Consider the following 26,438-nt stretch of genomic DNA (forward strand, 5'->3'; position numbering starts at 1 on the left):
GCACATAAAATGATGTGAATATGAGCAGCAGTAGTTCCTGGTTTGGGGTTTTCGTCATTGATTATTTGGATTAATTAAGATTGGGTGAAGGCGGTGCTTACAGTAGTGCGGTGATTTCACAAACCTGTGTGTGGAGGATAAACGGTTTCCACACCCACAAAGTCAAAATTGCCTATATTGTAAAAATTCATGAAAACAAAAATGTATTTTTTGGCCATGATAAACACAGGTGAAATTAGCAGAAGAGAGGAGTTTGGCTGGAAGTTTCCGTTTGCAAGGGAAGAGAATTCGCTTCCTTCCTTTGCACAAAGGTAATAACTGTTAATGGGATTCCCCCCCTCTAAGTAAAACAGGAAATGACAAACTTTCACATGAGAATTTTACTTCTGGGTAACCGAGAATAGCATAACAAAAACAGGCAGTCTAGAGATGTCATGTCCTACTTAGCTGCTGATTTTCACAGACAGGCAGAAAACTCTGTATTCGCAGCCACAGCCAAAAACAGAGGTTTACAGAAATGTATCTATCACGATTAATCGCAAATTCTGAATTTCCTTCAATTGAGCTGTAATTTAAGATTCTTTATACAAACAGCATTATGAGAATATTGATGCCTTGATTTTGTCCAAAGTAACAGTTAGAAAAATCTGGTCATTTGATAACGCTCTTTCTTTAACCTTAATATCAACTTGTTTTAACATTACACTGTTGTTTTTAGCTGTATAGATGTATTTATTATATTTTCGGTGTATTTTTAACGCTTTCAATGTACGCTCAAAATATACAAAAATACAAAGTGCACTAAAATTACAAAAATTGTAAAGTTAATTGAGTAGATAATAGATGTGTATTTACCTGTGTAGATACTGGGAGTGCATTTACCTGTGTAGATACTGGGAGTGCATTTACCTGTGTAGATACTGGGAGTGCATTTACCTGTGTAGATACTAGGAGTGTATTTACCTGTGTAGATACTAGGAGTGCATTTACCTGTGTAGATACTAGGAGTGCATTTACCTGTGTAGATACTAGGAGTGCATTTACCTGTGTAGATACTAGGAGTGCATTTACCTGTGTAGATACTAGGAGTGCATTTACCTGTGTAGATACTAGGAGTGCATTTACCTGTGTAGATACTAGGAGTGCATTTACCTGTGTAGATACTAGGAGTGCATTTACCTGTGTAGATACTAGTGCATTTACCTGTGTAGATACTAGGAGTGCATTTACCTGTGTAGATACTAGGAGTGCATTTACCTGTGTAGATACTAGGAGTGCATTTACCTGTGTAGATACTAGGAGTGCATTTACCTGTGTAGATACTAGGAGTGCATTTACCTGTGTAGATACTAGGAGTGCATTTACCTGTGTAGATTTACCTGTGTAGGAGTGCATTTACCTGTGTAGATACTAGGAGTGCATTTACCTGTGTAGATACTAGGGAGTGCATTTACCTGTGTAGATACTAGGAGTGCATTTACCTGTGTAGATACTAGGAGTGCATTTACCTGTGTAGATACTAGGAGTGCATTTACCTGTGTAGATACTAGGAGTGCATTTACCTGTGTAGATACTAGGAGTGCATTTACCTGTGTAGATACTAGGAGTGCATTTACCTGTGTAGATACTAGGAGTGCATTTACCTGTGTAGATACTAGGAGTGCATTCTGTGTAGACCTGTGTAGATACTAGGAGTGCATTTACCTGTGTAGATACTGGGAGTGCATTTACCTGTGTAGATACTGGGAGTGCATTTACCTGTGTAGATACTAGGAGTGCATTTACCTGTGTAGATACTAGGAGTGCATTTACCTGTGTAGATACTATTTACCTGTGTAGGAGGAGTGCATTTACCTGTGTAGATACTAGGAGTGCATTTACCTGTGTAGATACTGGGAGTGCATTTACCTGTGTAGATACTAGGAGTGCATTTACCTGTGTAGATACTAGGAGTGTATTTACCTGTGTAGATACTAGGAGTGCATTTACCTGTGTAGATACTAGCGCTGGATGCCGGGATGCCAAACTGTGACTCGATGAACTTGGGTATGAAGGTGATGAAGGCGGTGACGATGGCGCTCTCTGCAGTGTAGGACAGGCTCACAAACAGGAAGGTGACATTACTCAGGATCCTCACTGCAGCCTTAGGCAGCTCTACACAGGGACAGGGAGGGAGAGACAGAGAGAGCGAGGGAGAGAGGGGGAGAGAAATAAACATGTAGGGGAACAAGACAGCACGTTAGCAAAATGAGCATAAGACAGACAGAGACACAGGGAAGGCTGACGGACCATTTATATTATGGAGCGATGCAAGGGTACATCTGCTCACCAGGAGGACATAAAGGAGTATGTACAATGTACAGTAATTCACATTCCTATTCAGATTCCCCACTACCTTAATAGGAACAACATTTTCTCTGCCCATAATTAGAATGAAACCTCATTACAGTAGTACCCTATATATTTCAACTTAGTAAACTTAATTAGAACATAAAACGAGGCAATGGGCTGTTATTACAAGTCATTTGTTATAGTGCGAGAGAAGTTCAGCTCTAGCTGTATATAGCGGTCTATGGCAGCAACAAACAATGCCAAACATTTATAGACTATGATCAGTATCAGTAACTAGGTTTCCATAAACTTGTCGAGTGATTTTGTGTCGACATCTAAAAAGTTTGCATAGAAAAGAGACGCGACAATTGCCTGCTACAGTGAGTTTCCAATGAACTGTCTAAAAACAGCTGGACGTAAGGACGGCAACACCTAATAAAAACAAGTCTTTATATTAATCCTGCCCTGTAAAGAACAAATATTTTTATAATTGAAAAAAAAAAAAAGTATTTTTCAAACAGTAGGCATTTAGAATTAAACGTGGAGAGGAGCTTTATAGTAACGTGATGACGTCATTTGCCCCTCGTACCTACCGTATCTTAAGTTTCCATCATTTGTTGCAATAAAGGAGCGGTAGCTAGACTAGCGAGCCAGCAGCCGGAGGGCTGCCAGTTCGAATCCGATGGGAAAAATCTGTTGAGAAGCGAGTTGGCAACCGGAGGGTTGCTGGTATGAAATCATAGATACCATTGCCTGCCGTTGTGCCCTTGAGCAAGGCACTTAACCCCCCACAACAACAGCTCCCAGAGCGCCCAATGTGGCAACCCCACGCAACTCTCCAAAACCTGTACGTGTATCTTTTAGAGGTAGGGTTAAAAGCGGAAGTAACATTTCAGGTGGACCTTGTGTGCAATTGAACAATAAAGTGATCTTAAAATAAAGAATGTTTGACAAAAGAAAACCCCAATCCTGTAGAAACAGATATAAATGTTGTTGATCTTTAGAAAACTTCTCCTAGATCTGCCCGCAATTATTCATAGTATATGAGTATATATATGAGTATATGAGTATAGTATATGAGAGGCAAGAGTCAGTATCCTCTCTCTCTGTATAACATACCTTTAATGTCTTTCCCAAAGCCCATGGATGATGTAACCTTCTGACTCTTGCTGTCGGCCTTCTCCTTGGTGATGTCATCATCGCTGGACACGTTGTCCAGGGTGATCTTTTTCCTCTTCTTCTTCTTCTTGTTTCTGGGAGGCAGCTTCTTGGGGAAGGCGAACATGGGGAATATAACCAGTAGCATGGCAATGGAACAGAGCAGGAAGCCGCTCCACCTGAGAGAGCAGAGAGGGTTTAGCTTAGTGATGCGGGCGGGGTATCGATTCTCAAAAAAAAAAGAACAAAAATGTATTAAAAAATTGCTAGGTAGTTAATGTTAGCTAGGCCTAGTCAGCTGTACCTGCGCTAAAGCTCCTGTATTTTTCCTCATCTACCTTGTTCTCCATCTTCTTTTTAAATACTGAGCCATCGTGTTTTCAGCACTGTTCACCGGACATGCTACCTTGTCCCAGACCTGCTGTTTTCAACTCTCTAGACAGCAGGAGCAGTAGAGATTCTCTGAATGATCAGCTATGAAAAGCCAAATGACATTTACTCCTGAGGTGCTGACCTGTTGCACCCTCTACATCCACTGTGATTATTATTATTATTTGACCCTGCTGGTCATCTATGAACATTTGAACATCTTGGCCATGTTCTGTTATAATCTCCACCCGGCACAGCCAGAAGAGGACTGTCCACCCCTCATAGCCTGGTTCCTCTCGAGGTTTCTTCGTAGGTTTTGGCCGTTCTAGGGAGTTTTTCCTAGCCACCGTGCTTCTACACCTGCATTGCTTGCTGTTTGGGGTTTTAGGCTGGGTTTCTGTACAGCACTTTGTGACATCAGCTGATGTAAGAAGGGCTTTATAAATACATTGGATTGATTGACTTATATCCATGACTGATCAAAACTAATTTTCTCATGGCTTTCTCTTGTCCCTCTGCAGCAGACACGGTGAGCAATATGTTTGGAACATCAAATCGCAATAAAAATCACAGTATTGAATTGCAATACATATCGTATCAACATCTAAGTTTCGTGATTTCATATCGTGAGGTCCCTGGGAATTCCCAGCCCTAATGTCAAGTGTAATGTAAAGTGTTAATTTTGTATATGACTGTGTGTCTAAGACTATTTTCCTCTCAGGGAGCAAGCCTAGCGGTTAAGAGCGTTGGCCAGTAACTGAAAGGACACTCGTTCAAATTGCCGAGTTGACTACAGTAGGTGAAAAATCTGTCGATGTGCCCCTGAGCAAGGCACTTAACACGAATTGTGCCCGTAAGTTGCTCTGGATACGAGCGTCTGCTAAATGACTAAAATGTAAATATAAAAATGAGAGTCAAGTTTCTTATCCCATCCCTGTCCTATCATCTGCAATGAGTTCAATAGCACATTCCCACAACACACAAGCCCCAAATTAAACAGCATGGAACACTGCAAGAGTAATAGTGCATTTGGAAAGTATTCAGAGATGTTCGATCTGGTTCAAGTCCGGGCTCTGTCTGGACCACTCAAGGCCATTCAGAGACTTGTCCCAAAGCCACTCCTTAGATGTCTTGGCTGTGTATTTAGTGTTATTGTCTTGTTGGAAGGTGAACCGTCACCCCAGTCTGAGGTCATGAGTGTCCTGGAGCAGGTTTTCATCAAGAATCTCTCTGTACTTTGCCCCGTTTATCTTTCCCTCGTTCCTCTCAGGTATTACTTAAAATGTCCTTACAGTGTTATTTACACTGTTCCAAATGGTCAGAAAAAATAATAATGTAATATAACAGCACCTGTTTTAGGCTGGGTTTCTGTATAGCACTTTGTGACATCTGGTGCCAGGTTTCCTCCAGACGTGGCGCTTGGCTTTCAAGCCAAAGAGTTCAATCTTGGTTTCATTAGACCATCGTCTGAGAATCCTTTAGGTGCCTTTTGGCAAACTACAAGCGCCTTTTACTGAGGAGTGGCATCCGGCTGGCCACTCTACCATAAAGCCCTGATTGGTGGAGTGCTGCAGAGATGGTTGTCCTTCTAGAAGGTTCTCCCATCTCCAAAGAGGAACTCTGGAGCTCTGCCAGACTGACCATCGGGTTCTTGGTCACCTCCCTGATCAAGGACCTTCTCCCCCGATTGCTCAGTTTGGCCGTACGGCCAGCTCTAGGAAGAGTGTTAGTGGTTCCAAACTTCTTCCAATTAAGAATGATGGAGGCCACTGTGATCTTGGGGACCGTCAATGCTGCAGAAATGTTTAGGTATTGTTTTCTAAAAACTACAACTATATATATATTTTTTTTTTTTTAACTAAAAACCTGTTTTCGCTTTATCATTATGGGGTATCGTGTGTAGATTGATGAGGATTTTTATTTTATTTAATACATTTTAGAATAAGGCTGTAACGTAACAAAACGTGGACAAAGGAGTCTGAATACTTCCCGAATGCACTGTATGTACATTATTTCAAATCCCACATTTGACAAGCTAACATGTACATTACATACATTTCTATCACCACCAATCAATCCCATCATATTTAACATATTAGGCCTAAGCATTAACAATCAAATATGTAAACGTCTAAATATAAACAAATATATATACGATTTCATTAGATATTTTATAAACAATACAAAACACATACAAACAACTAGATCATTACATCACACCTGCCCAGAACCACTAGCCCCCACCCCTATCTCCAGCATCTTTATCACTTTCTGCCAAATGGCCTCAAACTGCACCATTTTGTTTCTCTCTGTCGCCCACGCACGTACATTTTATTATAATAAAGCATTTCACCTTTCCATTGTGTAAACGACAGGCTGATGTACAGTTTGATTATACAGTCATTTTAAAGAAATGATGAGAATTGTATTAAAGTTGGATGTATTTGAAAATATCAACCATGGTCAACCCACAATTGCAATTGTTGTCATGGAAATAAATGTATTTCCTATTACAAACTAATTTTCAGTTTCTATGCCTTTAGTATTTCATGTGAGCCAATTTATCAATGAATTCTGAAAAGCTATCCAACGATTGTTCCATACGGAACAAGTGATATTGGTTCTTGTTAAATGTGTTTCATTTTCTTCCATATCATTAGTATTATTAACTATGAAGTTGTAATGTTCCTTTGAAAATAGAGACACAAAAATATTCTGGATCTTCAATACGTACCCATTGTTCCTCTTTTATGCATTTAACTATATGTCGCAAGCCTTGAGTTGAGAGTTCATACAATTCCAACTCTGGGAGATTAAAACCACCCTCAGACTTAAAATAAAATGTTAAGTTTTACATTTTCCTATGAAATGTATTTGCCAATATAAAAGGTCTGTTATGACCTACTATTATTTTTTAAAGAACGTCTTCGGTTGGATAGCAGTCGCTGTCCATGGTTCTGAAAGACCATCTAGCTATGTTCATAATAGCAAAGTTAATCAGCATATTGGTGCGGAGAACATTGTGGAGTCAGCGGCAGCAGCAGAGTGAGGAGACGAGAAAACAGCACTTGCCTTAAGACAGATCCTTCTGTTGCCTGTTTGAGTGTTTGTTTAATAGCCTACTGATTCCATGAGCTCCAAACCTCATTCAACCACAACATGTCAGATTAAGCAATTTAACAAATCCGGCCCTTTTTAATCTTTGCTATGCTGTAATAAAGGATTGACACTTTTTTCCATTAGAACAGCCTCTCAGGTATTACTTAAAATGTCCTTACAGTGTTATTTACACTGTTCCAAATGGTCAGAAAAAAATAATATTGGAATATAACAGCACCTGTTTTAGGCTGGGTTTCTGTATAGCACTTTGTGACATCTGCTGACGTAAAAAGGGCTTTATAAATACATTTTATAGATTTTTTCATTGATCGCACTTCCCCTTTCCCTCTTCCGCAACCAGTAAATATTCCCTCGTTTCGAGTTTCATGTCCTCTGCATCTCTTTTGCTGTCACATATGTTACGGTGTTCAGAATTTGTAATAACCAATTTATTGATGTGAGTATGATAGGCTATAGGTCAGGCCCTATTGGTCACGTGCATGCTCATGCATACATCTGTCACGTAAAGAGAACAAATTAGGGATTTTGGTAACAGAACTTTTCAGTCAAAAATTGCTATAAGACAATGCACACAGTCTGTAAATGACTCCCCCTAGTCATTTATGTGTCTTATTTTATCAAACACTGCTCATAAAGCATCAGACAAGCTCAGTGCATATAGTTGATCTTATTTAAACACATAGACACAGGGTGTGTCTACATGTCGTAAAATACATGTTTAAAAATGGACTATTCGATTGGTCGAAAGAACAGGCTATTCTCGGTTGACCAAGATTTTTTGGGGGGTGGAGACGACCCTAAAGGGAAGCCATGGCTTGTTGGGTTTGAGTCGCAGTGTTGCTTTAGCCACAGATTTGTTCACGGTTGTAATTAACTGACCGCTCCATTCTCTCCTGGTTACATGATGATTTTGATATATCGATTTTAAAAGGCTTATGTGATGTCTGGTTTCTTTATATAACCACAGTCTTGTTGATACAAAACTGAGCTACTCTCTCCCCATGTGTCCTATCGGTACGCGCATGCGCCTCTCTAACATTTCTATTCAATCGCATCATTTAACATATTCAGTGAAAAGTCTGGAACATTACCAGTTGCCAATGAAGCGAGGGTCGCTCTGATCGATGTTGACGATAGTCTTGGGGTCGACGTAGAAGCCGATGAGAACTCCTCCCATCAGGTACCCAGCAGCCGGACCCAGGGCTCCCATCACGTACATGACAGCTGCAGAGAGAAAGAAATACATGATGTGAGGCATAAGGACAAATGTACATGTTGAGAATGGATAAGAAGAGTTGGAATGCTAAGAGAACAGAGAATAAAGAGTATGGATGCACCCCGAATGGCACCATATTCCCTATATAGTTCACTACTTTTGACCGGATCCCAAATGGGGGCAACGTCGTCTATCTAATGGTGCTAATGCTACTATGAACATGATATCCTCAAACACCTCAGCCAGAAGTGGATAGGGTTGCGTCCCAAATGGCACCCCATTCCCTATGAAGCGCACTACTTTTGACCCTTCACTATCGAGGGAATATGGTGCCATTTCTAGACACAGGCTAGGCCTTCCGTTTCTGTATCATCCAGCAATTCACACCCATATGACACAAAACTGCTTAATACTGTGCGTCATCACATCATGCACCAGGCAGTCTTCCTCCTGACTCAGTGTGGCAGCAAAACACAGGAAGTTGTGAGCCCCAGCTGATTGTGTGGACATGGGTTCCTGTCCAAGGCCTGGAGGCCAAGTTGCAGGCCCAATCTCTTATTTGAGCAGAGTACTATTTTTGCTTGCGGCACCCGTTATAGAACAGGCTCCGATGCAGACACACAGCAGCAGGAGCGTGGGCCCCAAAACGGCACCCTATTCCCACCCTTCTCCATGCTCACCCCAACGCCAGTGTTTTATGTTAATGTGATCTATAGTGTTATTGTGTTTCCATCAGGAGTGTGACATTAAAGGCTTGTGGCGTGCAGAATCCTCAATGGAAATGCAGCCTAATGACCAGGCGCCTCATTTATAACTGTTGTGTAAAATTCGCCAAAAATGTCTGTGTGTACCATTTCTGAAAAAAGATAAACATATTGATTTATAAACCTTTATTTGCTGTATAATTTGGAACTATTGGCATTAAGGCCAAATCAAAAGATACGCAAAGGAGCGTGTGTACACGCTGGAATTAGAATGCACGGTAGTGAATGGCAAGAAACAGATGGGCTGCGAGCGTCAATGCCGTCAACAGCGTCATGCCTGTAGAGCGGATAAACTGCCAGAAAATAGACTGTTTGTGCATTGTTTTGTATAGTTAAAAGGGTCGATTTAGTGTTGATAAGTTTAGCTGCCAGTGCCAATAATACATACAGTATTTGAAAACAATAACTTTGTCCCTACCGTTGTTGATTTCGAGCACAGGCATATAGCCAAGGCAGCTGGGAAACTCCATTCAAGAGAGAATACTGTTACGTATACTGAACAAGAATATAAAACGCAACATGGAACAATTTCAAAGATTTTACTGAGTTACAGTTCATATAAGGAAATCAGTCAATTTAAATAAATTCATTAGGCCCTAATATATGGATTTCACATGACTGGGCAAGGATGCAGCCATGGGTGGGCCTGGGAGGCCATAGGCCCACCCACTGGGGAGCCTGGCCCTGCAAATCAGAATGAGTTATTCCCCACAAAAGAGCTTTATTACGACAGAAATACTCCCAGTGGTCTTCGGTTGTGAGGCCGGTTGGACATACTGCCAAATTCTCTAAAATTACGTTGGAGGCGGCTTATGGTAGAGAAATGAACATTCAAATATCCGGCAACAGCTCTGGTGGACATTCCTGTAGTCAGCATGCCAATTGCATGCTCCCTCAAAACTTGAGACATTTGTGGCATTGTGTTGCATGCCAAAACCCCACATTTTAGTGGCCTTTAATTGTCCCCAACACAAGGTGCATCTGTGTAACGACCATGCTGTTTAATAAGCTTATTGATGTGCCACACCTGCCAGGTTGATGGACTTTCTTGGCAAATGAGAAATGCTCACTAACGGTTTTTTTGTTTTCTTTGACTTTTTCTTTATCTTTTGTTACTGCATTGTTGGGCAGAGCAAGCAGGAAAGATATTTCACTGTATATCAACATTTTTACATTTTTGTCACCTTATCCAGAGCGACTTACAGTTAGTGCATTCATCTTAAGATAGCTAGGTTTGACAACCACATATCACAAGCATAGAAAGTAGAGGGTAGTCAAATGCAAGTGCTGGTTCATGGGTCGAGGTGAGGAAGATGATTTAAAATACTGTTTGAAGAGGTAGGGTTACCGATGTTTTCAGAAGATGGGCAGGGACCCTGCTCTCCTAGCTTCAGGGAGAAGCTGGTTCCACCATTGGGGTGTCAGGACAGAGAAGAGCTTGGAATGGGCTGAGGGGGCGCTGCCCTCCCTTATGGGTGGGAGGGCCAAGAATCCTGAGGTGGAGTACTCAGGTTGGGGTGTATGGTTTGAGCATAGGAAGAGGTAGGGAGGGGCAGTCTCTTAATGTACTTGGGCTCGTGCAAACTTAACTTCATTCATACAGTTGATGTCGGAAGTTCACATACACTTAAGTTTGAGCCATTATAACCCGTTTTTTCCAACAACAAAATGAATGTACTTTTGGTGCGAAAAGTGCAAATCAATCCCAGAACAACAGCAAAGGACTTGTGAAGATGCTGGAGGAAACAGGTACAAAAGTATCTACATCCACAGTAAAACGAGTCCTATAAATCGACATAACTTGAAAGGCCGCTAAGCAAGAAACCACCATAAAAAAAGCCAGACTACGGTTTGCAACTGTACATGGGGACAAAGATTGTACTTTTTGGAGAAATGTCCTCTGGTCTGATGAAACAAAAATAGAACTGTTTGGCCATAATGACCATCGTTATGTTTGGAGGAAAAAGGGGAATGCTTGCAAGTTGAAGAACACCATCCCAACAATGAAGCACGGGGTGGCAGCATCATGTTGTGGGGGGCTTTGCTGCAGGAGGGACTGGTGCACTTCACAAAATAGATGGCATCATACGAACGGAAAAATGTAGATATATTGAAACAACATCTCAAGAAAACAATCAGGAAGTTAAAGCTTGGTCGCAAATGGGTCTTCCAAATGGACAAAAAAACAAGCATATTTCCAAAGTTGTGGCAAAATGGCTTAAGGACAATAAAGTCAAGGTATTGGAGTGGCCAACACAAAGCCATGACTTCAATCCTATAGAAAATTTGTGGGCAGAACTGAAAAAGCGTGGCGGGCAAGGAGGCCTACAAACCTGACTCAGTTACACCAGCTCTGTCAGGAGGAATGGGCCAAAATTCACCCAACTTATTGTGGGAAGCTTGTGGAAGGCTACCCTACATGTTTGACCCGAGTTAAACAATTTAAAGGCAATGCTACCAAATACTAATTGAGTGTATGTAAACTTCTGACCCACTGGGAATGTGATGAAAGAAATAAAAGCTGAAATAAATCATTCTGACATTTCATATTCTTAAAATAAAGTGGTGATCCTAACTGACCTAAGTCAGGGAATTTTTACTAGGATTAAATATCAGGAATTGTGAAAAACTGAGTTTAAATGTATTTGGCTAAGGTGTATGTAAACTTCCGACTTCAACTGTAAATCCTACTTCAATGTAAAATATCCGCTATTAAATTTGACTGTATACAGGTATAATAAACCACACTGCCTATGAAAAACTTGAAATACATATAGCCTATCCATTTACTAGGCAACTAGGTCCAATTAAATTAGAGATGCGCATGATCATTTGTTGTATGTTTTCCTTTGGGAATATGAACCCATTACGGCCAGAAAAGGAATATATTCTGTAATGGTTATGAAAATTAAATAAATAGGTAAAAGACTGTCTAATTACAAGATTAATTACAAGATTTCGATTTTTTAAAATAAAATCTAAAACAAGAATGGTTGCTTTCTTGTTCATTTGTTTTCCCATTTTTAGTTAATAAGCTTTTAAAAATATCCCCCATTTGCACAAAATACTTACTTGCAGATTGCAATTAAATATTTTAACCACCAAGTCACACAAAGTCTGCGGGGAGGGGAGTACATTCTCACATTAAGTAATTTTTAATAACATTTTGTGTGTGAAAACTGGCACATGCACATTTTAGGGTATATTTTGTGCATATGCAGTTTATAAATGAGGCCCCAGGACCCTGGCCAAAAGTAGTGCACTATGTAGGGAATAGGGTGCCATTTGGGAAACATCCCATCATCATTGTCTGGCTCTTTGTGGAAATGCAGTCCTCATAAATTGTTGAATGAATTGAATGTGAAATGCTCCTGTTGGTTTCTACATGATGCAATTGCCCTGTAATAAAAACAGGGTGACGTAAGCATTGAGGTAGAAAAATAATGTTTTAAGTTTCTCTTTGGAGGCACAAATGCTTTGTGCGTGTGTGTGTGACTGTGGAGCAATAAAGTTGACAAGTGACCACGTTCCCCAACTGCTCTTCTGTCAGTCACCCTAGACCAAGGCAGATTCAGAGACATGTACAGGTTTTGAACTGGTTGTCCTGTACGGACAGCGTGGTTCATTTGAATGGGGAACAAAGTGGTGAACAACCCATTCATTCAGAGTCCATTATTATCATTAATACATTGCTTAATTACATACAGTATATTCTTAGGGAGCTGTTCTGTTTCTCTACAGCCCTGAGTACATGAGCTCAGATGGGTGAAATTAGGTGTTTTACTGTTAGTGTCCTTGTCCTGTACTCATAAAGGAGATTGATGCAAGCGTAACGGGCCGGATGTTACAGAAAAATTATGCGAGCCTCAGCCTGGCAGCTGGATCAATTGGGACCCTGTGACCTTGCGGGAGGGAGGGAGGGAGACTGGCGGCACAGGATCAGGCACAATGAAATGTGGGATGACTGCATCGTCATGGCAACCTGCTGACACTGCACTGTCATCTTACAACTATCCAACAAATCTGCTTTATTTCCCATAGACAGCCCCCCAGATCACAGCCCCAACTGAAACAGAACTGCCTGTATGACCAAATGTAGAGGACACCAACTGAAGCCAAATATATACATTGCATTCAGAAAGTATTCACACCCATTGACTTCTTCCACATTTTGTTGTGCTACAAATTGGGATTAAAATTGATTTGTCTTATTTTTCTCAACGATTTACACAAAATATTCTGTAATGACAAATTGGATTAAGATTTAAGCCCATGAGTCAATACATATTACAATTGCATTTGGCAGCCATTATGGCTGTGAGTCTTTCTGGGTAAGTCTCTAAGAGCTTTGCACACCTGGATTGTTCAATATTTGCCCATTATTCTTTTTTAAACTCTCCAAGGTCCGTTAAGTTGGTTATAATCATTGCTCGACAGCCATTTTCAAGTCTTGAATAGATTATCAAGCCGATTTAAGTCAAAACTGTAACTCGGCAGCTCAGGAACAGTCAATGTTGTCTTGGTAAACAACTCCAGTGTATATTTGGCCTTGTCCTGCTGAAAGGTGAATTTGTCTCCCGTGTCTGTTGGAAAGCAGACCAGGTTTTCCTCTCAGATATTGCCTGTGTTCAGCTCTATTCCGATTATTTTTATCCAACCCCCCAAAAAATGTTTTACTCGCTAGTCCTTGCTGATGACAAGCATATCCATAACATGATGCAGCCACCACCATGCTTGAAAATATGAAGAAAATATGAAGAATGGTACTCAGTGATGTGTTGTGTTTGCCTCAACAGGGACAAAAGGCAAATTTCTTTGCCTTTTGGAGCCATTGGAAAATGTTCCCTGGTCTTTGTGGATGAATCTGTGTTTGAAATTCACGACTCGACTGCGGGACCTCACAGATAATTGCATGTCTGGGGTAAAGAGATGGAATAATCATTCAAAAATCCTGTTAACCACTATTATTGCACACAGAGTGAGTCTATGTGACTTGTTAAGGAAATCTTCACTCCTGTACGTATTTAGGCTTGCCATAAGAAAGGAGTTGAATACCTATTGACTAAAGATATTTCAGGTTAAAACATATTCAAAAAAATTAAAAAAGGTAATGTATAAGGCAAGCAACACTGAAGCAGGCACGGGAGCACCAGCTGTATATTATCTATGCCTGGTCACTTCACGCCTACCAGATGTAAAAATTACCTCAACTAACCTGTACCCCCACACACTGACTCGGTACCGGTACCCCCTGTATATATGACTTCATCTATGGATCTGTTGGGGCGGTACGCGAATTGGAGTGGGTTTAGAGTGTCCGGGAGGATGCTGTTGATGTGAGCCATGACCAGCCTTTCAAAGCACTTCATGGCTAACGACATGAGTGCTACTGGGCGGTAATCATTTAGGTAGGTTACCTTCACTTCCTTGGACACAGGGACTATGGTGGTAGCCATAGGTATTGTAGGTATTTAGGTATTACAGAGTTGGTCAGGGAGAGGTTGAAAATGTCATTGAAGACACTTGACAGTTGGTCGGCGCATGCTTTGAGTACACATCCTGGTAATCCGTCTGGCCCAGCGGCTTTGTGAATGTTGACCTGTTTAAAAGGTTTTGTTCACATCGGCTACCGAGAGCATTATCACACAGTCATCCGGAACAGCTGGTGCTCTTGTGCATGCTTCAGTGTTGCTTGCCTCGAAGCAAACATAAAAAGGCATTTAGCTTGTCTGGTAGGCTTGCATCACTGGGCAACTCGCGTCTGAGTTTCCCTTTGTAGTCCGTAATAGTTTTCAAGCCCTGCCACATCCGACGAGCGTCAGAGCCAATGTAGTAGGATTCAATCTTAATCCTGTATTGACGCTTTGCTTGTTTGGTCGTTCGTCTGAGGGCGTAGCGGGATTTCTTTTAACCTTTTGTAACTAGGGGGCAGTATTTTCATTTTTGGATGAAAAACGTTTTTGAAACCGCCTCATGCTAATGACTCCTTATATGGCTGTGAATGAGCAACGGATGAGCTTATGTTTTCTACGTATTCCCCAAGGGGTCTACAGCATTGTGACGTCTTTTTTACGCATTTATGTTGAAGAAGAGCCGTAAGGGACCAAAATTTCGCAAGTGGTCACATGATGGCTCCCGCAGAAAATCTTGCGTAAAGTACACAAGTAGCCATTTTTCCAATCGCTTCTTATGAGAAACCATTTGTCTTGACGGATATATTATCGAATTGTTATGTGAAAAACACCTTGAGGATTGATTCTAAACAACGTTTGCCATGTTTCTGTCGATATTATGGAGCTAATTTGGAAAAAAGTTTGGCGTTGTCGTGACCGTATTTTCCGGTCGATTTCTCAGCCAAACGTGACGAACAAACGGGAGCTATTTCGCCTACAAAAAATAATATTTTTGTAAAAAAGGAGCATTTGCTATCTAAATGGGAGTCTCCTGAGTGAAAACATCCAAAGTTCTTCAAAGGTAAATTATTTAATTTGATTGCTTTTCTTATTTTCATGAAAATGTTGCCTGCTGCCAGCAGAGCCTAGCATAGCATTATGCCATGATAAACTTACACAAATGGTTGTCTTGCGTTGGCTGTAAAGCATATTTTGAAAATCTGAGATGACAGTGTGATTAACAAAAGGCTAAGCTGTGTCTCAATATATTTCATTTGTGATTTTCATGAATAGGAAGATTTTGTAGGAGGATTTATGTCCGCTGCTTTATGCTAATTAGTTTAAGGCTATGATTACGCTCCCGGATCCGGGTTTGATAGTCGCAAGAAGTTCAGCGTCCGGATTAGTCTCCCGCTCCTGGAAAGCGGCAGCTCTAGCCTTTGGCTCGATGCGCATGTTGCCTGTAATTCATGGCTTCTAGTTGGGATGTGTACGTACGGTCACTGTGGGGACGACGTCGTCAATGCACTTATTGATGAAGGCGATGACTGAGGTGGTGTACTCCTCAATGCCATTGGAGGAATCCTGAAACATATTCCAGTCTATGTTAGCAAAACAGTCCTGTAGTGTAGCATCCGCGTCATTTGACCACTTCCGTATTGAGCGAGTCACTGGTACTTCCAGCTTTAGTCTTTGCTTGTAAGCAGGAATCAGGAGGATAGATTTATGGTCAGATTAGCCAAATTGAAGGCAGGGGAGAGCATTGTATGCATCTCTGTGTGTGGAGTAAAGGTGGTCTAGTTTTTTTTTCCATCTGGTTGCACATGTGACATGCTGGTAAAAATTTGGTAAAACGTATTTAAGTTTGCCTGCATTAAAGTCCCCAGTCACAGGAACACAGCTTCTGGGTGTGCATTTTCTCCTTTGCTTATGGCCTTATAGAGCTGGTTGAGCATGGTCTTAGTGCCAGCTTTGTTCTGTGGTGGTAAATCGAAGCCTATGAATTATAGAGATGAGAATTCTTGGCAGATAGTGTGGTCTACAGCTTATCATAAGGTAGTCTACCTCAGGCGAGCAATACCTTGAGACTTCTTTAATATTAGACATCGCCCACCAGCTGTTTTTGACAAATGGACACACACCCCCACCCCTCGTCTTACCAGATATAGCTTCTCTGTTCTGCCGGTGCATGGAAAATCCCGCCAGCTCTATATTATCCATATCATCGTTCAGCCACGTCTCGGGGAAACACAAGATATTACAGTTTTTGATGTCCCGTTGGTAGTATAATCTTAAATCGTATGTCATCCATTTTATTTTCCACTTGGAGTTTACTCGCCCGTCTATGGGGTCCAAGAAAATAATGATGTTGTATTGTGTTGGTCAATCATGGGCACACTCATGACAACCTGACCTAATAAACCTAGTACCAATAAAATCTCACACTGTTTTGAGATTATATACACAGTAGTATGTATAATCTTAGATTAAAAGCTACTGTAAGAACCCTCTTAATATGTAAAAGAACATCTGGTTATCTAGCCTTTTTTGGACTAACTATAGGTTCATTCTCTGGTTTCCAAAGCCTATAAATCCCTCTTCCTGGAACTCAGTGAATAACATACAACGAATAAACATTTGCTCCATTACCTAAGAGTTATGTCCTGTTCTCAGAGTAACTGTCTGTCTGTGGCTCTATCAGACTGAATAGAGATCTGTCAAAGACCATTAGTGTTGTCCACTCTAGTCTACGTCCCAAATGGCACCTTATTCCCTATATAGTGCACTACATTTGACCAGAGTCTGTCCTCCTTCACAGCCTTCATGTTCCAGCTAGCCAGACAGGAAATGATGGACCGAGTTCTGTCACATCTTGACCAGTGTGTATCCAGCCGGCACCAAGTGACCGCATGATCAAAGCTGCTCAGTCCTTTGTGAACCGGCCTTCCACGAGAACACCGTTAGACTGGGTCTAGGAGAAGAAAGGGGACTGACTTTGGGCTGTGTCAAAGGCTTTCTTTAGAGGGTTCTAGTCAAAAGAGGTGCACTATATAGGGAGCATGGTGCCATTTGGGACACAAAGGGGAGCTAATTATTTTGTGGAGTTTATTTTCTCTGAGTGTACTGGAGGCAGGCACCCGGCAGCCACATGGGCGACCACAGAATACAAGCCTGTATCATAACTATTCTTTATTTTCAGTGTTTAGGCCTTAATTAGGTTTACCTTGTTTCAGACCACTGGAGAGAAAAGATCTAGGGACAAGGATTGATTGAATAACTGAAGTCAAAGTTTAAGTAGCCAATGTCATAATGTATTGTAAGGCCTTGTGTATAGGCAGAGGCAGGTGGAAAGGCAGTAGGAGACATTCTATCTGAACCCAAACAGTAGACCTAGTCAGTAAATCTGGCACAGAGGTGGCTAGCCGAGTTGCCTTCATCCTTTATCTCCGGTGCGTTGTGTAGTCTTTCTGACCTTCCACACCCCATCTCTCACTCACACACACACACACACACACACGTCTTACCTAGATAAAGAGAGGCATTCTCCTTCTTGACGTTGTCATCCAGGTAGGTGGGTCCCAGGGTGTAGATGGGCGTCGACCCCATGCCTACCAGTATCTGTGCAATGATGAACAGGGCCACGTACAGGTTGTGCTCATTACCCTCCTGGTCTCTGGGACAAGACACATCCAAGAAGTCCTTGCCACTGCCGTTGTTGTTCATACACAGGCCCTCGTTGCCCCGGGACGCGTTCACCTCCAAGATTTGGTACGGAGGGGAGATGAAGTGAGGCAAGGAGAAGAGTGCTGCTCCGACGGCTATGAACACCGCACCCACGGCCAACCATCTGGGCCTCTGCCCTCGGCCTCCAAAGTAACTGATGAAGACCACCACCAGCAGACTGCCTATGTCAAAGCAGCTGACGAGCAGGCCGGACTCAGAGCTCCGGAGGCTGTACCTCTTCTCTATGGTGGTGATGACACTGCTAAGGTAGCCAGACACCATCAGTGACTGGATGAATGTCAGGTAGCACATGCAAAATAAAAAACAGCGAGAGTCTTCGAGAATTGCATTAATGTATTTCCTAGTGGGTAAACGCATCAGGGGTAACCTCGAGGTGAGGAAGCCTTGCCTCGTTGGGTTTTTACTCCTGGGCTTGCTCACCTGTGTCTCCGTGTTAAATGAACTACTCATCCCCACCACACTAGAACTGGAAGGGGAATAGTTAACATTAGTCCTAGTGGAGGATTCAGGTAGAGGTTGGTTCAGGTTGATCCTCTGTGGGAGTTGGATTAATTCAGCGCACTTTTCCTCCGTTATTGACACCTGGTGCTGCATAGACTTGGCCAACAAGGACTTGCTTTGCTGGCCTGAGTCATTCAGAGCAGGTAAACTTTGGGATTTGAAGTTAGTGCTAGCAGGGTCCTCCTCCTCATACTGACTCAATAACTCATCATCCGCTTGAAGGGGTTCTGACAGGTCATTCTCTGTCTCCTTGTGGTCATCAGATGCCATTGTGTTTTGTTGATGAGCAGGCTGAATTCACAAGAGTTAAGTTTAAATAGTCACTGCGTTCAATAGCTGACACCACTTACACTATAATATACACACTTCATCCAGTAAAAAACAGCTTTGGGCTGCAAGCCAGACCCAATAAAAGTGAGAAAATAAGGGATAATGGCTTCTGCGTTGGCTTATCTTTGCACTGCCTCTATGTTTATCTCGCGAACCCTTGTGCTCTGCCAGCATCTGATTCTGGAGCTCGAGGCCTCTGGTGTCGTAGATTGTCTGCCATGCCTTTAGCCGCTGCAGATGCTCACCATCACTAGCGTTAACTGAGTCGGTAGAGGATGTTGGTGTTTTGAGTCAAACAGAAAGAAAATGGTATTGGGTCGATGACACGGCAGAGTTGACATGGTCCCCCTGGAATCCCCTTTACAAAAGAAGAAAGTAATACATGTTAGACATAGAGTGTTTTCACCTCCCCAGTACCACCTAAGGTTAGCTGTCATTGTCGTAACATAATATGTATGTTTTGAGTAGCTAGGCAGCTAATTGTTAACGTTAGACATGAAAACGAACAAATGAAACCAGTATTGACATTCAACAACAATAAAAAACTGTCATGCTACTAAAAACACCGTTGAATGGCCATCTAGCATGTACCGACGTCGACCAGTTTTCAATACAGCCCCTACATAAAAATAGGCATAAATAAGTAGCTAGCTAACGTTATCTACAGTCGCCTAGTAAACACTGCGGCTAGCTCTGGCGAGCGGCTGCTGTTGGTCTGCTGGTGGCAGGCTTGTAGCTAAACTAATAATAGCTGTTAATTAAAATACAATCGCTAACAAACCTGACGATTTTAAGTAATAGCAGGGCCCTTGATTCTTCATTTAAAGGTCCAATTTAAAACCCATTTGACGGCCGTTATCAAATTGCACCGGACAAAGATCTCGTCATCCCTGTCTTTAGCTTTACATTCTGACTCTCTCACTCACTGAAGAGAATGAAGTTGTTTACCACGACCCGGGTAGTACGAGCCTCTGTAGCTTCCGAGGCCCCTCACTGGTTCGATTTTACTGGGGCGGAAGTGTCGTATGGCCATATTAAATATTTGTATAACTCATTGTTCTATCTGTGGCCATATGAAGTGATGCAAATGCTTGGGGGTGAAGTTGCCCCTAAAAACAGATCTAGAATCAGCTTATTGTACAAAGCCCAGTACTTGACCATGCAGCTGTTAATGGTCAATGGCAACTTGTGATCAGTTGCCAGTCACAGTTTGCTTCGTGTCTATGACTTAGTTGCAATCGGAAAAATTATACTTCACTTCATACTATTTAAAAAAAAAATACTTATATAGTCGCATTTTTTCAGCTTTATTGGATGGTATGTATTTTCTGTGTGTTCTGTAAAATAAAATGTTATCTGCTGGACAATTATGCCCTCTGCTGATAAGGGGAAGAACACAGGATGGCCCAACCAGGTGATGTACATACAGTGCCTTCAGAATGTATTCATACCCCTTGAATTATTCCACATTTTGTTGTTACAGCCTGAATTCAAAATGGATTAAATAGATGTTGTTCCTCTCACCCATCTACACACAGTACCCCATAATGACAAAGTGAAAAATGTTTGTAGACATTTTTCCAAATGTATTAGTAATTACAGTACGTCAAGTTTGGACACCTACTCGTCACAGGGTTTATCGTTATTTTGACTATTTGATAGTAAAATGACAAGCATACCCTAAACACCATGTAGCCACCACCATGTTTGAAAATATGAAGAGTAGTACTCAGTGATAGGTTGTTGGATTTGTCGCAAATATAATACATTGTATTCAGGCATTCAAGTGTATTTCATTGCCACATTTTTTCTAGTTTGACCATGCAGCTGTTCATGGTCTGCCGGTGGCCTTATTGCAAACATGATGCACGTTTTGGAATAGTTTTGTTCTGTACAGGCTTCCTTTTCACTCTGTCATTTAGGTTAGTATTGTGATGTAACTACAATGTTGTTGAGCCATCCTCAGTTTTGTCCTATCACAGCCATTAAATTCTGTTTTTAAAGTCACCATTGGCTTCATGGTGAAATCCATGACCGGTTTCCTTCCTCTTCAGTAACTGAGTTAGGAAGGACGCCTCTATCTTTGTAGTGACTGGATGTATTGATACACCATCCAAAGTGTAATTAATAACTTGCTCCACCATGCTCAAAGGAATATTCAATGTCTGCTTTTTTGTTTTAATTTAAAAAATATATACCAATAGGTAGAAAATATCCCTGGCCTTTGTGGTTGAAATTCACTGCTCGACTGAGGGACCTTACAGATAACTACAGTGGGGCAAAAAAGTATTTAGTCAGCCACCAATTGTGCAAGTTTTCCTACTTAAAAAGATGAGGCCTGTAAATGTCATAGGTACACTTAAACTATGACAGACAAAATGAGAAAAAAAAATCCAGAAAATCATATTGTAGGATTTTTAATGAATTTATTTGCAAATTATGGTGGAAAATAACGAGTGGAGGACAGAGGAGCCTCTTAAAGAAGTTACAGGTCTGTGAGAGCCAGAAATCTTGCTTGTTTGTCGGTGACCAAATACTTATTTTCCACCATAATTTGCAAATAAATTCATTAAAAATCCTACAATGTGATTTTCTGGATTTTTTTCTTCTCATTTTGTCTGTTGAAGTGTACCTATGATGAAAATTACAGGCCTCTCATCTTTTTAAGTGGGAGAACTTGCACAATTGGTGGCTGACTAAATACTTTTTTGCCCCACTGTATGTGTGGGCAGAGATGGAGTCATTCAAAAATCATGTTAAAACACTCTTTTTGCACACAGTGAGTCCATGCAACTTCTGACTTGTCAAGCACATTTTCCCTCCTGAACTTATTTAGGTTTGACAACTAAAGGGGCTGAATACTTCCACTCGACACATTTCAGCTTTTCATTTTTACTCTGAAAAAACGTCTAAAAACACAACTCCACGTTGACATTATGGGGTATTATTGTTCGTAGGCCTGTGACAATATTTTAATCCATTTTAAGTTCAGGCTGTAACAACGAAATGTGTGAAAAAAAGTCAAAAGGTACACAGATAACCTGTTGTAATACATGTAACAGTTGTTACTAAAAAGTGTGGCTCACTGATTACATTAGAGTAATTAGTCTGGAAACTGAATAATAATATTCTGTCAACCTTATGGGATAGAGACAAAAATTGTAGACCAAGTCAAATCAGTAATTACACTTCAATCAACATAATAAAAATAATTTATTTACAATGCCATAAATCATAAATTAGCAAGCAGCATTGGCAAAAGCAATATTAGTCAACAGCTTGCATAAGGTGTAAATTAATTTAGCATAAAATGCCCACAGTGGATGAACATCGATGCAGGTGAACATAGTGCTATTTAATATGAACATCACACCTGCAAAAATACATTTCTGAACCGTAACAATGAGCTTTCTACACGAAAACTCTTGTTTTACAATATTGCTTTGATTTACCATTTTGTTGTTTACATACTCACCTTAAAAGACAGTCAATATGAAACAACTGTACAAATAATACAACCCACAACTGATCACAAATAAAATGTGGGGGAAAAGAAAACAAATCTGTGAAAACCAACCAAATAAGCCAGGGGTGTAGTAGTCTAACCATAGCACAAGTACAATGGTTGCATCTGAAATGGCATCCTATATAGGGTGCCATTTCAGACATGGCCATTAAGTGACGATGCACACTTCAGTATTGTCATCTCACTATACATATATGATACAAGTCAACTTCACAGTAATACACAATACAGAAAAACAGGTCTAAGGCATTATGCTAGGTCTTTAGCATGTTAAGGTACTTGCATGTAATATTTACCAATTGATCAAATAGCAAACTATAAATTAAGAACATTTTTTCAAAAAAAAGTATTGATCAGTCAGAATCAGAGAAGAAAAACTAATTCAATTCAACCAAACCTTGTGAGTGAATTTAATATTTGTATGCACACTCTTTCCTTAAAACTTGTCGTCGTGATTGCCAAGATGCATACCTTACAAAAGGCCGTTAACACAGTAACACTTCATGGCTTACGTTTATTTTAAAGGTTGTATAATAAAATCTTTGGATTTGCAACGAGAGCAGTACATCCATTCTATGACAATTGTTTTTCTTTCCTTTTTTTGTGACTTAATTTGCATCAGAGCATCCTAATCTTCAAAATTTGCTCAACTCTTTAAAAAAATGCCTGGTTTAGGAAAATGTTGAATGAATTGGGAGAAATTGGCCATCACAAGAATAAGAAATATCCTTTGCAGCGTCAAAGAGATATCATAATAACCAGTGCAAACCTACAAAAAAGATATTTTCTGGACACACATTTTCACAAACACTTGATTATGTGAGGCCAACTTCATTTCAGCATTTGCAGACAATTTGGAATTTTCACATTCTTCTAAAAAAAAAGCTAAATTATATATAAAATCATTGCTAAATTATAAGTTCTGTGAGATTTGCTATGTGCTTACAGACTATAACTAAACTGGAGTAGTACAGGAATATGGTGTGAAAAATGCATATTGCCTGTCCATTTTACACGACTGAAGCAGAACTTGTTTTGTACCTTCCAGGTGATCCATAGACATTGACTGTTGATTGGGGGTAAAGACCACCCTAAAGAATTCAGTTATGCCTGTTGGCAGGCCTGTCCATTCATTTCATTGTGAGGTTGAGGTGAAGTGCAAGGAAAAATCCTTACGCAATAAGTTGAAACCCTGAAAAAAGTGAGTTCATCAACTCAAACGATATGACTGTAGTCACATTTCAGTGGTTGTTTTTTGTAACACCAGGCTGGAGAGAAAACAGACATCTTATTTCATTAATTTATACTGCAATATATACACAACCTATGAACATTCACCTTCATACATATCGCAGCAGGGGGATTCACTTGAACATTTCATCTAAAACTACAGGACTTAAAATATGGAATTGAATTAGACACAATAAGGTAACATTTTAAGGGATACTTGTCACTTAACCATTTCCTCCCTCTTATAGTGTCATACAAATAATGTGTTCTAAAGTTTAAAAACTATAAATACCTGTCAAACATTTATTTTATAAACCTTTCAAGAGACTACTTTAGTTAGGCTTACAATATAACCATTCAAAATCAAACACAATTGTATAGTTTATGCTCTTCGAGCCATTTATAATATATCACTTGTCTCACACCCGTGCATGTGTATACAGCACAAACGCACAAAGAAAATATTGTTATTTTAAAAAAAGACCCGGAGAGAGAGAGTAGTAAAGAGTGTATTTTCTGAGGGGAGCTATAGTCTGGGTTCTGTCCCTTAATACATTCATCTGACCAGATGCCTGTTGACAGGATCAGTTTTGAGTCTATATTCTGTGAGTATGGGTCCATTGTATGCATGTATGTATACGTGTATTTGTCTGTATCCATTTTCTTTGTGTGTATGTGTGTGTATGCAAGTGTGTCAGTGTGAGCTGGACGATATGCACAAAAATCCATATTGCGACAAATTGCCTGACTTGATGCGATAATGATAAATAGAACGATTAAATTAACTGTGGTAAACTTTTATCCTTTAAACTACTACTACTACTATGGTTGTAGCCTACAATTGTCACATTAACATTAACCCATATTAGCAAACCTACAGCACCAGGCAAAAGGTTTGGACATACCTACTCATTCAAGGGTTATTCTTAATTTTTACTATTTTCTACATTGTAGAATAATAGTGAAGACATCAAACCTATGAAATAACACATATGGAATCATGTAGTAACCATAAAAAGTGTTAAACAAATCTAAATATTTTATTTATTTGAGATTCTTCAAAGTAGCCACCCTTTGCCTTGATGTCAGCTTTGTACACTCTTGGCATTCTCTAAACCAGCTTTATGGAGGTAGTCACCTGGAATGCATTTCAATTAACAGGAATTTCTTTCCTTCTTAATGTGTTTGAGCCAATCAGTTGTGTTGTGACAAGATAGGGGAGGTATACAGAAGATAACCCTATGTGGTAAAAGACCAAGTCCATATTATGGCAAGAACAGCTCAAATAAGCAAAGAAATTACAGTCCATCATTACTTTAAGACATAAAGGTCAGTCAACACAGAACATTTTAAGAACTTTGAAAGTTTCTTCAAATGCAGTAGCAAAAACCATCAAGCGCTATGATGAAACTGAAACAGGAAAGCTGCAGAGGATAACTTCATTAGAGTTACCAGCCTCAGAAATCGCAGCCCACAAATTCTTCAGAGTTCAAGTAACTGACACATCTCAACATCAACTGTTCAGAGGAGACTGCGTGAATCATGCCTTCATGGTAGAATTGCTGCAAAGAAACCACTACTAAAGGACACCAATAAATAAGAAGAGACTTGCTTGAGCAAAGAAACGCAACCAATTAACATTCGACTGGTGGAAATCTGTCCTTTGGTCTGATGAGTCCAAATTTTAGACTTTTGGTTCCAACCACTGTGTCTTTGTGAGACGTAGTGTAGGTGATCTTCGCATGTGTGGTTCCCACCGTGAAGCATGGAGGAGGTGGTGTGATGGTGTATTGCTGGTGACACTGTCTGATTTATTTAGAATTCAAGTTACACTTAATCAGCATTGCTACCACAGCATTCTGCAGCGATACGCTATCCCATCTGGTTTGCACTAAGTAGGACTATCATTTGTTTTTCAACAAGACAATGACCCAACACACCTCCAGGCTGTATAAGGGCTATTTAACCAAGAAAGAGAGTGATGAGTGCTGCATTAGATGACCTGGCCACCACAATCACCCGACCTCAACCCAATTGAAATGGTTTGAGATGAGTTGGACCACAGAGTGAAGGAAAAGCAGCCAACGAGTGCCATGCAGGTGTGGGAACTCCATCAAGACTGGAAAAGCATTCCAGGTAAAGCTGGTTGAGAGAATGCAAAGAGTGTGCAAAGCTTTCATCAAGGCAGAGGGTGGCTACTTTGAAGAATCTCAAATTTCCAATATATTTTGATTTGTTTAACACTTTTTTGGTTACTACATGATTCCATGTGTTATTTCATAGTTTTGATGTCTTCACTATTATCTTACAATGTAGAAAATAGTAAAAATAAACAAAAACCCTGGATTGAGTAGGTGTGTCCAAACTTTTAACTGGTACTGTATTTCATTTCGAACTTCACATTTCTCTAGTATAGGCAAAATGCCTGTGATAAGTGGTCGGTATGGTTGGTGTTGATAATTTCAGTTTATCGTCCTAGCTACATGTGTGTTTGTCCATTGTGTGTGTGTGTGTGTGTGGGGAGGACCTAAGTCACACTAAGGTGAATGCAGTTGGTTGGTTCAGGAAGTTGTGTTCTTCAGTAGATGAGTCTTTGTCCAATCAAAGACCCAGGTAGAACTGCAGGAGCTCCTTGATTGGTTGGATGCCAGTGTTTTCATTGGGTGTTGACCATTTATACTGTGTTGTCCCACAATCGACCGGGGTTAGCAATAGTTCTGAAAAAGAACATGGTTATATCATTTAAAAAAAGGCAG

At 40.5% G+C, this 26,438-nt stretch overlaps 2 protein-coding genes across 8 annotated transcripts in view; both read right to left on the reverse strand.

The window, feature by feature from the left end:
* The window catches only part of LOC135514470 (solute carrier organic anion transporter family member 5A1-like), a 33,711-nt gene extending 13,826 nt beyond the window's left edge, over positions 1–19,885 (reverse strand). The window contains exons 1-5 of one of the 2 annotated variants that reach the window (XM_064937951.1): positions 19,708–19,885; positions 17,876–19,284; positions 8,070–8,202; positions 3,451–3,668; positions 1,990–2,154 (exon numbers count right to left, since the gene is read on the reverse strand). In XM_064937951.1, coding sequence (XP_064794023.1) covers positions 1,990–2,154; positions 3,451–3,668; positions 8,070–8,202; positions 17,876–18,866 — 1,507 coding nt within the window. In that variant the 5' untranslated portion in view covers positions 18,867–19,284; positions 19,708–19,885. The remainder of the gene's footprint in view (positions 1–1,989; positions 2,155–3,450; positions 3,669–8,069; positions 8,203–17,875; positions 19,285–19,707) is intronic. The other variant, XM_064937950.1, reaches the window with a different exon arrangement.
* Positions 19,886–22,120: 2,235 nt separating this feature from the next.
* The window catches only part of LOC135514496 (nuclear receptor coactivator 2-like), a 70,806-nt gene continuing 66,488 nt past the window's right edge, over positions 22,121–26,438 (reverse strand). For all 6 annotated transcript variants that reach the window (XM_064937961.1, XM_064937971.1, XM_064937955.1 and 3 more), the window contains exon 21: positions 22,121–26,399. In XM_064937961.1, the coding sequence (XP_064794033.1) occupies positions 26,388–26,399 (12 nt within the window). In that variant the 3' untranslated portion in view covers positions 22,121–26,387. The remainder of the gene's footprint in view (positions 26,400–26,438) is intronic.

Source organism: Oncorhynchus masou, chromosome 3, assembly GCF_036934945.1.
Source record: "Oncorhynchus masou masou isolate Uvic2021 chromosome 3, UVic_Omas_1.1, whole genome shotgun sequence".
NCBI classification, from domain to species: domain Eukaryota; kingdom Metazoa; phylum Chordata; class Actinopteri; order Salmoniformes; family Salmonidae; genus Oncorhynchus; species Oncorhynchus masou.